Source organism: Buteo buteo, chromosome 11 (genome assembly GCF_964188355.1).
Source record: "Buteo buteo chromosome 11, bButBut1.hap1.1, whole genome shotgun sequence".
Lineage (NCBI taxonomy): Eukaryota > Metazoa > Chordata > Aves > Accipitriformes > Accipitridae > Buteo > Buteo buteo.
In genome coordinates this window covers 22,434,401-22,449,728 of record NC_134181.1, presented here as the reverse complement: position 1 = coordinate 22,449,728, position 15,328 = coordinate 22,434,401, and the positions used below count along the sequence as shown (strand labels likewise).

General features: G+C 60.8%; 2 protein-coding genes and 1 non-coding gene across 6 annotated transcripts; 2 read left to right on the top strand and 1 right to left on the bottom strand.

Annotated features, from left to right (window-relative positions):
- The first annotated feature begins 1,292 nt into the window (after window positions 1–1,292).
- On the top strand, window positions 1,293–6,752 carry LOC142036273 (SNF-related serine/threonine-protein kinase-like). 3 transcript variants are annotated; one of them, XM_075039401.1, is made up of 6 exons: window positions 1,293–1,362; window positions 2,148–2,770; window positions 4,228–4,369; window positions 4,544–4,756; window positions 4,864–5,001; window positions 5,154–6,752. In XM_075039401.1, the coding sequence occupies exons 2-6, from the start codon at window positions 2,182–2,184 to the stop codon at window positions 6,019–6,021; spliced, it is 1,950 nt and encodes a 649-aa protein (XP_074895502.1). In that variant the 5' UTR covers window positions 1,293–1,362; window positions 2,148–2,181; the 3' UTR covers window positions 6,022–6,752. The 3 variants fall into 3 exon arrangements, with proteins under 3 accessions (XP_074895502.1, XP_074895501.1, XP_074895500.1); XM_075039400.1 differs by having other exon boundaries at window positions 1,299–1,339; XM_075039399.1 differs by lacking the exon at window positions 1,293–1,362 and having other exon boundaries at window positions 1,882–2,770.
- Window positions 6,753–7,745: 993 nt separating this feature from the next.
- Window positions 7,746–7,818, bottom strand: TRNAK-UUU (transfer RNA lysine (anticodon UUU)). The gene has a single exon. It is a non-coding gene; the product is annotated as a tRNA-Lys (tRNA).
- Window positions 7,819–8,127: 309 nt separating this feature from the next.
- Window positions 8,128–15,260, top strand: SETD6 (SET domain containing 6, protein lysine methyltransferase). Of its 2 annotated transcripts, XM_075040438.1 has the most exons (10): window positions 8,128–8,229; window positions 8,801–9,244; window positions 9,461–9,559; window positions 9,648–9,792; window positions 10,355–10,496; window positions 10,819–11,013; window positions 11,186–11,309; window positions 11,619–11,799; window positions 12,027–12,169; window positions 12,705–15,260. In XM_075040438.1, exons 2-10 carry the CDS (start codon window positions 9,218–9,220, stop codon window positions 13,014–13,016), a joined length of 1,368 nt encoding a protein of 455 aa, XP_074896539.1. In that variant the 5' UTR covers window positions 8,128–8,229; window positions 8,801–9,217; the 3' UTR covers window positions 13,017–15,260. The 2 variants fall into 2 exon arrangements, with proteins under 2 accessions (XP_074896539.1, XP_074896538.1); XM_075040437.1 differs by lacking the exon at window positions 8,128–8,229 and having other exon boundaries at window positions 8,257–9,244.
- The last annotated feature ends 68 nt before the right edge of the window (window positions 15,261–15,328 follow it).

The following is a 15,328-nucleotide window of genomic DNA, read 5'->3' as shown; positions in this document are numbered from 1 at the left end:
CGGGCTCTGCCCTTGCCAGGTTGCTCCCACACTCTGCACGACCAGGGAGGACCCCCCAGGTCTCCCAGCATGTCTCCAGCAGAGCGTGAGCCACCACTTCTGGTGGCAGTGCCAGCCCTGGGGCTCTTTGCAGGCCCTCCTCTGCCCCCTGCACACACCCTGTCTCGGCACCACCTGAGGGCCTGGCTGGCTTGGAGGGGACGGGGCATGGGACCGGTGAAGGGCTCATCTGCCGTGCCCCTTCTCCTCCGGGTGCAGGCAGCTGCTGGAAACACTCAGCACCCAGCTGGGTCCCCCATGCACAGCACCCAGTAGGACCCCCCTGCACAGCACCCAGCAGCCTCCTGCACCCCACATGCCTGGATAAAGACTCATCTTGGGTTAGAGGAGGGTTTGGTAGCCTCCCTCTTTCCATTCCCAGTCCCATTCCCGAAGCCCGGGAGTGCCCCATCCAGATCCATTCCTGTGGCAGGAGCTGCTGGGCAGCTCGATCCTCCCGGCAGCTCCATCCCCAGCCCCGGGGGATCGGGTCCCCAGTCCGCTCTGCCCCCGGCCCCCGCCTGACACCAGCCCCCGAGCGGGGCCCGCAGCCCAACTCATTAGGGCCTGTTTGCAGCCTTCGAGGCCGCGGGCGAAGGACTTCTGGGAAGGCATTAGCGGTAATGAGGGCGGCCGCGCTGAGAGCTTTTTAATCTGCAGGAGCAACGTCTGCTTTGTGCGCATCCCTACGGCCAGTAACGAGCTAAATGAGGCAGCCGGCCGCTCGCCGGGCCACTTCCAGGAAAAAGAAGGCTCACGGTGGAGGGGAACGGGGGGGCCGAGCCTGCGCCCCCGGCCCCGTCTCGCTGCTCCTTGCTCTCAGCGAGGGTGGGAGCGGGCGACGGAGCGGGTCGGCGGCACGGCAGAGATGCCCGTCAGCAGGCACTCCGGGCAGGAGGGCAGCAGGGCGGGTGCCCGTCCCCTGGCGGGACCCTCGGGAGACAAGCCGGGGCGGGGGGCTCTTCCTCTCTTCCCGGAAGCGGCCTGGCAGGCGGGCGGCTCATTTAGCTCGTTACCGGCCCTCGTCACCGCTAATGCCAACCCGGTCCCCGCCACCGCAAATGGGCACTAATGCGCCAGGCCGAGGGCCCCTCTCGGGGGCTGCCGTCAGCCGGCGGGGGGGCGGACAGCGCTGCCAGGGGCCTCCGCTTCGGAAGGTGCGATGAGCATCGCCCCGGCCTCAGCCCCGGCGGGCGGCGGACGGGGCCCTTTAAGGCGCGAGCCCGGAGCCGCCCTGACGTCAGCGGGGCGGGCGCGCCCGGGCAGCCGCAGCCCCGGCGGCCCCAGCTCCGCCGTCCCGGTGCGTGGGGCTCCGCCGTCCCGGTGCGTGGGGCTCCGCCGGGACGCAGCCCGGGGGGCCTCGGGGTGCTGCGGGATCCCGGGGAGCGCGGGGTGGGGGGTACGGGGGGTGCGGGGTGCGGGGGGTGGGCTATCGGGGTGCCCGGGCTGGGGGGGGCTGGGGTGATGCGGGGCTGGAGGTGGGGCATGGGGGTGTCCAGGGTGCTGGGGGGTGGAGGTGAGGGTGTTGGGGTGCCCGGGGTGCTGGAGACCTGGAGGTTGGCGGTATGGCGGTGAGCAGGGTGATGGGGGTCTGGAGGCGGGAGTATGAGGGTGACCAGGGTGCTGGGGAGTGGAGGTGAGGGTATTGGGGTCCCCATGGTGCTGGGGTCGTGGGGGTCTGGAGGTGGGGTGTGGGGGAACCCAGAGTGATGGGGGATTGGACGTGAGGTATTGGGGTGCCTAAGGTGCCGGGGACCTGGGGGTGAGGGTATTAGGCTACCCAGGGTGCTGGAGACCTGGAAGTAGGGGTATTGGGGTACACAGGGTACTGGGGACCTGGACATGGGGGTGTCGGGTTGCCCTAGGGTGCTGAGGAGTGGCGGTGGGAGTATTGGGATGTCCAGGGTGCTGGGGACTGGAGGTGGGGTCATAGATGGGTGCCCGGGTCCTGGGATGCTGGGGACTGGGAGGTGGGCTGTCGGGGGTGCCCCGGGTGCTGGGGACTCTGATGTGCTGGGGATCCTGGTGTCTGCGGTGCTGGGGGACCTGGTATTTGGGGGTGCCCCATCCCCCACACCACATTGCTCAGCAGCTCCCCCACCCCACAGCGCCCGATGCCTGTCCCCGCCTGACGCCGCCACCATGGCCGGGTCGCAGGGCTGCGGCGAGGGGAAGATCGCGGGGCTGTACGACCTGGAGCGCACGCTGGGCAAGGGCCACTTTGCGGTGGTGAAGCTGGCGCGGCACGTCTTCACCGGGCAGCGGGTGGCCGTCAAGGTGATCGACAAGAGCAAGCTGGCAGGGGAGGCAGCGGGGCAGCTCCTGCAAGAGGTGCGCTGCATGAAGCTGGTCCAGCACCCCAACGTGGTGCGCCTCTACGAGGTCATTGACACCCATGCCAAGCTCTACCTCATCCTGGAGCTGGGCGATGGTGGGGACATGTTTGACCACATCATGCGGCACGAGGGCGGGCTGGCCGAGACACGGGCCAAGCACTACTTCGCCCAGATCGTCCACGCCATCTCCTACTGCCACAAGCTCCACGTGGTGCACCGTGACCTCAAGCCCGAGAACGTGGTCTTCTTCCAGGAGCAGGGGGTGGTCAAGCTCACCGACTTCGGCTTCAGCAACCGCTTCCAACCTGGCAAGATGCTCACCACCAGCTGCGGCTCGCTGGCCTATTCGGCGCCCGAGATCCTGCTCGGGGATGAGTACGATGCCCCGGCTGTCGGTAAGGGCAGCGGGGCGCAGCCACAGACCTGCCTCCCTTGTGCCCCTTGCCTGGAGCGTGGTCCTGCCTGCCGGGTACCACCTCGCTTTTGGCCCTTAGGCTGGGAGCACCCATGCCCCAGTGGCACTGCTGTTCCCACAGGGAGCAATCCTGTCCCCTTGGGTGCTCGGGTGCCCAGGCCTGCCCTGGCACAGGGTGGTTCTCACTGTGGAGACCATCCCTGCACCCACCAAGATCCCACAGAGCGATGGTTCATGCCAGGGATGGGAAAAAGCACAAGCAGGCTGCAAGCCTGACGTGGCATCCGCCGGGGCTCGGGAGGAGCAGCGCGAGGGTGCAGCCACCGGCAAGCCAGCACTAGCGGTTATTTGAGGGGGGCGATGCCGGAAGGAAACCTGCTGGGGATGCTGCTGTTTGGGTGGAGGAGCTCCAAAAGTTTCCTTTGCTCCATCCCCACCCTGAAAACCACTTCCTCTCCGTGGCTCCCAGCGCCCTTCCTCCCCTGGCCAGGGTGCAGGAGGGCTGGGGAGACTGTCCTGTGGTGCAGAGAGCTGGGCTGGGGACACCGACTGGTTCTGCTGGGACAGAGGAGATGCAAGAGGGAAGCAGGACCTGAGCCAGTGCCGCTGGAATTTGGTGCAGGAGGATTTAGCAAAACAAAACACTAGCGCTTAAAGGAAAAAGCCTAATGTTGGCTCAGGGAAAGGCGGCTCTGGAATTGAGAACGGGGATAGCTTGTAGAAACGGTAGAAAAATAAGCTGGTGGCTCTGCAAAGAGAAATGAAGGGAGAAAACCAGCGCAGATGAAAAATTTTCAGACGCAGCACTTGACTTAAGAAGCTGAAGGTATTAACAGAGAGCCCCGGGGCGTGCTCAGCATCCTAAAAAAGCGCTTTTGCGGAGAGTAGAGTTTCTGTACTCGTCAGGAGGAGCGGGTGAAGATGCCGCTGGCTCTGTCCCTGTCCCCAGGGCAGGGCAGCAGTCCCGCTCCAGCTGGTGCCCACGCAGCTGGAAGGCCCAGATCAGTGCTGTGTCCCTGTCGCATGGCTGTGATGTCCCCTCCGGCACAGCCCAGTGCCAGGATGGTCGTGGTGGGGTCTGTTTGGGAACTGGGAAGCTGAGTAATGACATGAAAAAGTGCTGTGGGTGGATGACTGTGGGGGACAGAGCTTGGGGCTGGCTTCCCTGTCCTCACCTCAAAAAGGGGTTAAGATCTCAACTGCTTTGGTGAAGCCCTTTGAGACCTGCTTGGATCTGGGGATGGGGAAGGTCCTTCCCTGCCTCAGTGGGGCTGTGGCCTCCCCATCTGTGGGATGTGGAACATCCATGGGGCAGGACCTGCGAGCATCCCAGTGAGCACTAGTCTCTGCTGGATAGGCACTGGGGCCTGGTGGGGTGGCCCCACCTCTCTCCTGGGCCATGGTGGGTGCAACCTGAACTGCTGCTGCTTCTTGCAGACATCTGGAGCCTGGGGGTCATCCTCTACATGCTGGTGTGCGGCCACCCCCCCTTCCAGGAGGCCAACGACAGCGAGACCCTCACCATGATCATGGATTGCCGCTACACCGTCCCCCCGCACGTCTCTGCACAGTGCGCTGAGTAAGCACCTCTCTCTGCCCCAGATCCCCCTGGACGCCGATTCCCTGCCCCCAGGGGTGGATGCCTCATCCCTGGGGGAAGCCTGGGAGCTGGGGTGGGAAAGGGCGGTAAAGCTGCCATCTCCGGGGCTCGCGTGCTGCCGCAGGATTGCAGCGTCGCCCCTTTCCCCCACAGTCTCATCTCCAGGATGCTGCAGCGGGACCCGAAGCAGCGAGCCTCCCTGGAGCAGATCGAGGGCCACGCATGGCTGCAGGGGGTGGACCCGTCCCCTGCCAGCCGCTGCCTGCTGCCCCTCACCTCCCACAAGCGTGTGTCCAAGGAGGAGCACGAAATCATCCTCCAGGCCATGATGTGCGGGAACATTGCAGATCGGGACACCATCCAGGAGTGAGTGATGGGGTGGGATGCTGAGGTGGGAGCCCCTGCGAAGGGCTCTAGGGGTCCCTCTGAGCACATTCCTCACGCGTTGATGTGGGTCCCTCGGTCCCACGCAGGGCACTGGAGGCTGACCGCTACAACCACATCACAGCCACATATTTCCTGCTGGCGGAGAGGATGCTGCGGGAGAAGCAGGAGAAGCAGGGCCACCGCCTCAGCCTCGTCTACAACCTGGCCAAGGAGGTACAGAGCAGGTGAGCCCTCCTGCTACCCCCTGTCCCACATCTCCCTCATGCCACCCCAGGTCCCCAGCACAGGGTCCCGGCCAATTCCCCGTCCCCTTTCTTGCCGCAGCCTTCACCATGCCCGGCTGGGTACCAACACCTCCATCCCTCCCCTTTTTCAGGACCAACTTATCGGACACGTTCGGCCCCATGGGCAGCACCAGCGGCCTCTTGCCCTTTACAGAGGTGCCAGGTGGCCTCGCCGCAGGGTCCCGGCTGCCTCCCCTGCCCACCGGAGGGGACATCGGCGGCCGGCAGCCCCCCCGGACCCTGCTGAAGGTCCCCGCTGTTGACACCACCATCACCAAGAGCACCCCGGCCCTGCAGCAGATCTGCGAGGAGGAAGAGGAGGAGGAGGAGGAGGAGGAGGAGGGGAGGCCCAGTGCCATGGAGAGGAAGAGCAGCTCGCTGAACCAGGAGCAGATGCGAGCCTTCCTGCATGCCCGCCGCCCACCTGGCCGCAGGGAGGTGTGGGGACCGGGGGCCGAGCTGGGGGGCTGGGGTGGGCGCCCGGGCGCGGCCTGGGCTGGGAAGGGAGTGAGTGGGGGCCGGGGTCCCCCAGTGATGCAGGGGGACAGAGCTGAGCCCCCTAGGAGGGAGGAGGACAGAGAGGCTGAGGGCTCCTCGGCAGAGCTCCCCAGGGAAAGAGGAGCCAGCCCATCACCCCGGAGCAGCTCTGCTGGGGTCCCCCAGGTGCTGGGGGCAGAGACGACCCCCACCACCCTCCCGAGCCCCACGGACAAGTCCCCGGGGCAGGGGGCACCCACCAGCCCGGCCCGGTGGCCGGTGGAGAGCTCAGGCCTGGGGGGCACCGAGGGGGGCGCGGAGAGCGTGATCAAGCTGGACCCGGGCAAGAGCAAGGGGGGCAGCCTGCGGGACAGGCTCCTGCAGTTCCCGCTCTGTGAGAAAGCCCTGGCCTTCAAAATCCGGCCAGGCCCCAAGGAGAGCCTCCTCTCGCTGGGGCAGTTCAACTGCTGCCACGTCATTTAAGTCCCTGGGGTGAGGGTCCAGGAGGGCGACAGCTCCCCTGCCTTTGGTCTGCTTGTGACCCGCAGAGCATGGGGCTGGCAGGGGTCACAGTGCCCCTGCTTTGTCACCTGCGGTGCCCACGCAGCTAGCACCCACCCCCGGCACCCGCTGCGACAGACCCCCTGGGATGGGACTGTCCGGGGGATGAGGTGGGTTTGGGGTCCATCCCCACCCCGGCCAGCCTGTCCCCAAACCCCTGGGGCTGCTGGGGGCAGCTCCACGGCCCCGCTGGGGTTGGATGGACAACAACACATTTTTTAACTACTAGAAATAATTTTTTTAAATAGTCTATTTTAATGTAATTAAATAGAGATTGCTATATTCCCTCCCCGGGACGGCGGCTCCCTCCCCAGCCCTGCAGCATGCACGGCCCCAGGGCCAGGCTGTCTTGCCCACGGCGGCCGTGGGGCAACCGTTTGTCTGCCTGCAGCGTGTCACCCCCCGCCACGCCGTGCCCGGGCCCCAGCCGGGGCCAGGCGCAGCCCTGCCTGTGGCTGCGCGTGACTCGAGGCTGTCCCCTGGGCCTCCCCTGCAAATAAGCTTCCTATTTATTATCTCTTTGTTTTCTTGCTGGCAAGAAATGAATGACGACTGAGGCACGGGCCAGAGCTCGGCCCGAGCTGTGCGGCAGGCGCGCAAGAGGGATCGGAGCCTCTGGGAAGCAAAGTTTATCGGGCCAATAAAATAAGCTCGTGGGTTGATGCGGGGTGCCGCGTCTCATTGCAAAAAAAACCACCACTGTCCTCCCACCCTGCAGAGGCCGGGGCACCAGGGGTGGCTGCCTGGGAGCATCTGCCTGAGCCAAGGTGTGTGTGGGGGGTGGTGGTGGCTGGTTTGGGGGGGCTGTGCGATGGGCACGGGGTGCAGCGGGCACAGGCTTTCCCTGCCCAGGGCTGTTTTGGCACTGCCTGCCCGGCGTGCCCAGCCACCACCGCTACGTCACTGTCCCTGTGGAGGGGGGAAAGCAGCTGCTGCCGCAGCCCCTTTTGGGGAAGAGTGAGGTTTGGGGGAACGTGGGGCATCTGCAGGTGTCCCTCGAGGCAGATTGGGGGGGTTCAGCCTGTACCTGGCTGGGGCCCAAAATGGAGGTCTGGCGCCGGGGGGGGGGCACAGAGGGGAATAAGGACAAGGATGGGGCACACCCAAAGATGCAAGGAGCACCTGGGGCACGCCAAAAGGCAGGCAGAGGGTACTGTGCATCTCCAGTGAGGCTTGAGGGTCAACTGCACTCAGCCCCAGGGGTGCCCCCAATAGCTCCCCACCCCCTAATCCTGGGGTGGGGCCACAGGCCACCCCTGAGCTCCCCAGTTCCCCCCCCCAGTTCTCTTGTCCAGCCCTGGCTTGCCTTCCCTCCAGCTCTGGTGTGTCCCTCCCTCTTCCATCCATCCTATTTTCTCCCTCGTTCTGTATCTCCCTCCATGCGTACCCCCAAATGACACCCTTGCTGGTCCCCGTCATCCAGCATGGGATCCCCCTCTCTGCAGTACTGGGTGGCTGGAAGAAGAGACCGGTGCTGTCTGAGTGTCAGATGGATGGAACCGGCATTGGAAAGATCCCTAGGGAGGTGATGGTGGAAAAAGAAGCAGCGGGGGGGGGGTAGATGTGCCCTGGGGAGCCTGCAGCCCCCGCGGGACCTCGGCTGCAGCAAGAGGTGCTGCTCGCGGGCTCCTAAAGGATACCGCCTTCGCCTGAACAGGGGCTTGAACCCTGGACCCTCAGATTAAAAGTCTGATGCTCTCCCAGCTGAGCTATCCAGGCTCCCGCCCGCGCCCTCGGGGGACGGCCGCGACGGGCACCCGGGACCCCACTTCCCCGCGGCGCCGGCGGGACGACGCGGGGAGACTCGCTTCGCCCTCGGCCGCCCCCGCGGCGCCCCGGGGGGCCGCCCCCGCGGCGCCCCGGGCTCAGCGCCCGGCTTCTGGCCGCGGCCCGGGCCGGCCTCGCCCCGGGGCGCCCGTCCCGCCGCGGGGCCGGGGCCGGGGCCGGGGCCGGGGCCGGGGCCGGGGCCGGGGGGGTGCGCCCGCGGGGAGGGCGAGCGGGGCGCCGCGGGGGCGGCCGCAAGAGCTCCGCCGCCGCCCCGCCGCTCCCCGAGGGAGGCCGGGGGGAGGCGGCCGGAGGAGAGGAGCGGCGGCGCGGGGCCCCCCGCTCGACGGCTGTGATCGTATAGTGGTCAGTACTCTGCGTTGTGGCCGCAGCAACCTCGGTTCGAATCCGAGTCACAGCAAGGCTTTTGCCGGCGGCCCGGCGGGGAGGCGGCGGTTCGCGAAGGCGCCGCGCCCTCGGAGGGGCTCCTGAAGGCCGCCCTCCCTTTTCTCTTGCCATCCCTCCCGGTTCCGCCCCACGGGGAACCCACCCTGCCAGCCCAGCTCGGAAGGGGCTGGAGAAGATTAAAGCCACCCCCGACTGCTCACGGGGTGGGGGGGGAGCCACACGGACGGCCCGCTCCCGCGAAGAGCCTCGTGGGGTCTCTTCGGACACTCCGTGTGAGCTGCTTGGCTTCATTAAGAGCAACCGGTGAGGGCGTCTACCCTCCCTGCTGATGGGACCGATTAATTAGCCGGGGGAACGGAGGGGCGACCGCGTGCCTCGGGAAAGCGCGAGAAGGGAGATCGGAGCGTGGCACATAGGGTTGGTTAGTGGGGTGTTGACTGAATAAGACCATGAGCTTAATTATCCTGATTAATTAAAGCCTGCTCCTTTTATCCCACGTCTGGTGGCGTGACCCTGCCGGTGCGCCAAGACAGGGCCCCGCCGCAGCCCCCGAGGCGCCGCAGCCCCCTGAGGTGCACCGGGACCTGGGGGGGCGTGGGGACACCTGGCCCTCCGGGAAAAGCCCCCCGCGGGCCCAGGGCGGAGCAGGGGCCGGACGGCCGGACAGGGAGAGGCCCGATGAGGCCCCCGGACCCCACAAAGTGGGGCTGTGAGCCCCCCAAACCCCTCAGAGAGGGCCTACAAGGCCCCCCCCCAGACCGGCACACAGAGACCCCCGGGTCCCTCACAGAGGGGGCTGCAGCGCCCCCGTCGTGCCCCCTCTCCCCCCCCGCTCTTCCTGGCCCTCGGCGGCCGCCGTCAGCGCGGCCGGCGGGGGAGAGGGGTGGAGCTCCCCGCCTACCCGGAAGAGAACCCACGTGGTGGAGGACCACGTGTTCGCAGCGCCATGGCGTCGGCGCCCAAGAGGCCCAAGGTACTGGGGGGCGGGGGAGAAGTGGGGTTCCGCTCCGGGGGGCTCTGCCGGCAGCGCGCCCGGCCCGCCCCCCCCCTCCCCCGTGTGCTTAGTGCGGTCGGGGGGGCTGGGGAGAGCTGACCCCGGCCCTCGGGGGGGGGCGTCCGGGCGCGGCCCCGGCGCTTTCCTCGTCCGCTCCTTGCTGGAGCGAGTCTCCCCCCGCGTTCTCACCCGCAGGCAGCGGCCGGGAGCAGCGGCCGGGGACAGGGCAGCGCCGACCCCCTCTCCGCCTTCCTGGCGTGGTGCGGGCGGGCCGGGGTGAAGCTCAACCCGAAGGTGAGGCAGCGCCGGCCGTGGCCCTCCACCCCCCATCTCCTTTTCCTTCCTCCCTCCCCGCTTCTTCACCGCTCCCCTCTCGCCCAAGGTCCGTCTGAGCAGGGAGGGGGCGGTGGCAGGATACGGCATGTTGGCGGCCGAGGAGCTGGAGGCGGGAGAGGTCGTCGTCAGCGTCCCTCGCTCGGTCCTGCTCTCCCAGCACACCAGCCCCATCCGCGCCCTCCTGCAGGACGGTGAGCTGTGCTCAGGCAGACAACCTTCCTTCGCGGGTGGAAGGAATAAAGGGCGGGCGGGGATGAAGGTTGGTGCAGGGTGCTGGACCAGGGGGGTGCAGGGATGTTAGGCAGCGGCCAGGAAAGGGGGGGGTCTGGGCACCCCAGTGGTGCCTGCGGGAGCCTGGAGCCGTGGGGGGGCAGGGAGAAAAGCCCCTTAACAGCAGTACCGGGGGGCGCTGAGTGACAGCTACGCCCTCGGTGATGCTTTCCTCAGTGCCTAGGACAGACATCACTAGGGAAAAGCACAGTTCCATTCTCGCTGAAGACACGCAGAGGCTCAGGCTGAGGGGGAGGCGGTGTGTGGGGAGCAGATTGTCTGACTTAGCCATGGCTCCAGAGCAGCAGCTTCTGGTGCTGCTAGAGATGTGACAGAGTAAAAGGGAAACTCACTACCACAGGCTGAAGACAGACAATGAGGGTTGTAGGACCAAGGTTTGCTTCTTAGAAGACTTGTTCTCCGAGGAAAAGGACCAAAACCTCAGCTCAACTTACTTTTTCTCCATCATCCCCGGTTCCTTAGCCCAGGAGTCCCTGCAGAGCCAGTCCGGTTGGGTGCCGCTGCTGCTGGCCCTGCTATATGAGTACACAGCCAGCAACTCCCAGTGGCAGCCTTACTTCTCCCTCTGGCAGGACTTCAGGAGCCTGGATCACCCCATGTTCTGGTAAGGTAAAACCAAGCAGGGCTGTAGGGTAGCCCAATGTGGCAGCTAAAGGCAGGTGCAGCCCAGGGGCTGCTGACCAGGAGTTTTGGGGATGGATGTGGTCCTACTAGATGACTCCATCCCTCTGTTCTAGCCTGCTGCTGTCAATGGCTGTAGCCTGAGAGACCCTCTCAGCCACTACCTGGGGTTGGAGCTAATTACAGGCATAACCAGAAAACAGGAGTCTGAGATTGTGAAGGAGGAAGGAGTTGACAAACCCTTCTGCCTAGGGCAGATGGAGATAAACCTGTTCGGTTTTTATTTTGTTTTTTCTCTTCAACAGGCCTGAAGAAGAACGAACAAGGCTCCTGCAAGGCACAGGCATCCCAGAAGCTGTGGACAAGGACCTGGCTAACATCCACCTGGAGTACAGCTCCATCATCCTGCCTTTCATGGAGTCCCACCCCAACATCTTTGACCCCAAACTGCACACACTGGAGTTGTATAAGCAGCTGGTGGCATTTGTCATGGCCTACAGGTGAGAAGTGAGGGCTCTGCTCCAACCAGGAGCAAGGACAAGCAGTAGGATCACAGAAAAGATCATAGGCTGTGTTACTTAAAAGGTTGCAGTCACACAAGTAAGTATAAGGTGAAGCTTGCTCTATGCTGCAAAGTGTACAACTGGCTTGTCTTCATCTCCCTTGTCTTAGCTTTCAGGAACCTTTGGAGGAGGAAGATGAAGATGAGAAGGGGCCCAATCCTCCCATGATGGTGCCTGTAGCAGATATTTTGAACCACGTGGCCAACCACAACGCCAACCTAGAATATGCTCCCGTGAGTGCAAAGCCACTGCGCCAGGCATCATCACAGTCTGCTTTCCTCTTTGCTTGCAAGGCCTTTGGGAGTGGTGGCACAGCAAGGCCATCTCTCTGAACCCAGAGCAGCACTGCTCACCTGCCAGGGCAGCAAGCAAGTCTGGCCTGGATTTCACTACAAAGCTATTTTGCTCAACACACTTCCCCACTGCATGCTTGGCTTTAGCTAGGAAGAGCTGGGGGTCATCTAAGCCTCTTCGAAACACCTTGTTTCTGAGAGCTGTAGGATCACCACAGCTCTGAGAGCCTCTTCTCTCCCTGCTTGCAGCAATGTTTACGAATGGTTACCACACAGCCTATTGGCAAAGGACAAGAGATCTTCAACACGTATGGGCAGATGGCCAACTGGCAGCTCCTACACATGTACGGCTTTGCGGAGCCATACCCTGGCAACACCAACGACACAGCTGACATCCAGATGGTGACAGTACGCAAAGCAGCACTGCAGCGTGAGTGGCACCCATAGCCACTTTGGGAAAGGATGGGGCAGGGATCTCCGTTAGTGATGTAATGAAACAGGGATAAAGGATGACATGAAAAATAAGCCTGTTCCACAGCATTTCAGGTGCTGGGGCTATGCCTTGGTTTTCTGCCTCCTGTTTCCCCTTCTCCATTCACACCCCCCCCTCCCCCTGCAACCCAAGTTGGGTTTGCAGCTCTGCTGTCTTGAAAACAGGTGCCAAAAGCGAAGCACAGCAGCAGCTGGTCTCAGAGCAGTGGGACTTCTTGTGCCAGCTGGAGATGGTGGGGGAGGAAGGTGCCTTTGTGCTTGGCTGGGACGAGGTGCTGACAGAAGAAGAGCTGTCCATGACCCTGAAGGTAAGCGCTGCCAAGCAGTGGAAGACCTACACAAGGAAGAGCACAGACTAAGTGTACCACAGCTGGGCAAAGCAGCATGCAAAATGGTTCAATGAAGGGGGACAAGTACATAAAGACATTTTGGTACTAACCCTCCTGCATGAAAAGTGGTAGGGGGTGTGGTTGCCCATCTCCCAGGCTACAGGTACTGTTAGTCATCTTCCTTTCCTGAACTAGCCACCCACATGTGCTTACATACCAGTCTTGAATGGCTCCATGGGTACTGCTGTTCTAGAGAGCTGTTGCACCTTTGTAGGTAGCAGCTGATATGTCCTTTAAGACTCTTCCCAACAGCCAGGTTTGCTGTTTGAGTGTTCTTCTAACCCACAAGTTACTTGTGATTATCAATCTAAGCCAGTTTTACTCCCTGACCTTTAGCACAGCTGAGGAACAATTCACCTGCTCCATGTGGCTCTAAAAGCACACTTCTGTGGAGAAGAAAACCTGATGTACTCATGCTGCTGGGTGACTTGTTTCTTTGCCTGGGTCACTACAGGTGCTGTGCATGTCCGAAGAAGAATTCAAAGAGTATAAGGAACAAGATGGCTGGGAAGATGACAGTGAGGAAGAAGAAAACTCTACCCTTTCGAACGAGGCTCTTTCCAAACTCAAAACCCCTTGTAAGAAGCTCCTTTATGACAGTGTGCTGCTGACCCTGGAGTCCTACGGGTCAGACTTGAAAGCAGAGCAGGACTTGCTAAATAACAAGGAGGCTTATGAGAAACTGAGTCGAAGGGAGCAGCAAGCTTTGCATGTGCGCTATGGACAGAAAAGGATCTTGCATCAGCTGCTAGAGCTGGTACGCTAGAAACCTCGCTGCCCTTGGAAGTGAACTGCCTGGAACTGTGCGCAGGAGGGGAAAGTCAGCCTTTGGCCATCTCTTCTGCAGCAGCAAGAACAGATGGCAAGATTGAAGGCCCACTTGTCCCTCATATGACATGTGGCTTTTTAGCTACCTCTACATAAACAAAGTATCCTCCACACCACAGAAGTGGTTTTGGGTGGCCTTATCTTACAATGGGAGCTCTGGAGCACGATGACCACCTTTCTTCTAGAGGACTTAAGAAAGCCCAGACCTCCTAATGGCTGTTTTAGGAAGGCAGACAGACACTGTCAGAACAGCAAGTGGGTTCCCTCATTGAGCAACAGAAATTTAAGGCAAGAACTGCTCCTTGTCCAGATGAAGAGGGCAGAAATCCAGCTAGTAGCTCTTACCTTACAGAGGTTCAGAGTAAACATCCAGCAGGTGGACATGCTGACAACACTAAACTCTTCACCTGTACTTAGTTAATACTGAGCATTTTAAAGAGTACAAGCCCATCCATCTGGTTTTCATGTAGGCTCAGTATAGCAAGATGCATTTCCTTTTACCTCTATAAAAGCCAATCCTGTATGGGCCTGAGACTAAAGGAGCACTGTCACAGTTCTGCAGCTGCTGTAGGCTAAGCATTTGATAGTTGATGATACAGTTCTTCCCTGAACTCAGGCATTGCTCTGCATCATGTTTAGCTATATATTAGTATTTTTCCCTCAGCAGTTTTTGCATGACAAAACACTGGAAGTTTGCAGGCCAAGCTACATATAATAAAGACAATGTTTCTTACCCAGCCAACACTATCTACTTCAACAGGGTGCAAAGTCCCATCGAAGAGGAGGGATCTTTGCTGCTGCTGCAGTTAGAAGTATTGCAAACAAGCAAAATGCAGACTGTACTCATGTAGATAAAGGTCAGCTACAGCCCTACCTGCACTGCTGGGGACCAGGGTGGTTTAGCAGTACCTAGGGTAGCTTTTTTTCATTCCCTTTTTACAGTGGTGTAATGCAGTGGCTGTTTAGAGTCCAGTATGCCATCCTGGTGCTTCTCTCCCTACAGCAGACTAGATTTCAAGACTAGGCACACAGTGCTTCAAGAGGTTAGTCTTCATTTCTTAAACATGAAGTGTGTTACACCCAGGGCCTGTGCTGGCAAGGACACTGGTAATCCCTGAGGAGCTGACACCAGTACCATTTACTTTTGACAGCTGCAGCCTCCTTACCTGCCAAGAGAGGATATGAAGTGCAGTGGCCTTCATCCTACCAGCCCAACTTGTGTTACTGGGATCTTGGCTGAGTCCTGTCTGCCTTTTACCTGCTCTTTACACCAGCCTAACAGTTCTTAAAGCCTAAAGGGAACCAGCCATGTACAGCAGCATTAGTACAGAACCAGAGAGACCTTTGAGCTTTGAGTCATTAGGACAAGTCAGTAAGCTCAGCCTATGGTTTGCTAGTCAAACAGCAGAAAAAAGTCCCACGGTATCTAGACTAGATAAAGAAAAACTGGTTGCTGGGATTTCTCTGTATCCTAGCCCAATACAAGAGAAAGAGTAAGCTAGAGTTGCAATACCAGAACAAAAAAATTGCAGCTTCAGAAGGCTCGGTTTCAGCACAACTGCTGACCTGCTGAAGAAATGCCAGGGAACTGTAGGAACTGGCAAGAGACTACACCCTGACACACAGGTGACTGAAAAACACTGCCTAGAAGCAGGTCACAGATAGAGAATTCCCTTTGAGCTGCAGTCCACTGGCACAGTTGGTCCCCTGGACCTAGTTTTTGCTCTGTGCAGCAAAAGCACAGCCAGGTACACAGTCCCTTAAGCCTAAGCAGGAAATCCTGACCTCTCCACCCAAACAGCAGTCAACTAGCTTTAACAACCTAGTGATATTATCTAAAAGAAAGCAGTGAAGCTCTATTTCCTACTATCTGCTAGGTTGCAAGGCATAGGGTAAAGGATTTTGTAGCATGAGCAAGGCTGAAGCCACTTCGCCTCATTTACAGCTAACTAGCAACCTTGCACAGATCCTTGCTGAAGGGAATATCATAGCAGGGCACAAGACATTAGAAAGGAAGCTGATCTGCTGTCTGTGCTCCATATCCCTCCACTGCAAGCAGTGTCCTTTCTAGCACAACTTTGTCAGAGACAAACTCTGCTCATGAACTTGCAACGAAGGTGTTTCTATCTGTGCACAACTGTCCTTTCCTAGTCATAGCAATACTCCCCTCTGACCTCACACTAGGAAACAAACCCAGTTGCTTTCAATAAGCAGTGCCCAAAACACACTGGAAAATTGCACTTTTTGGAT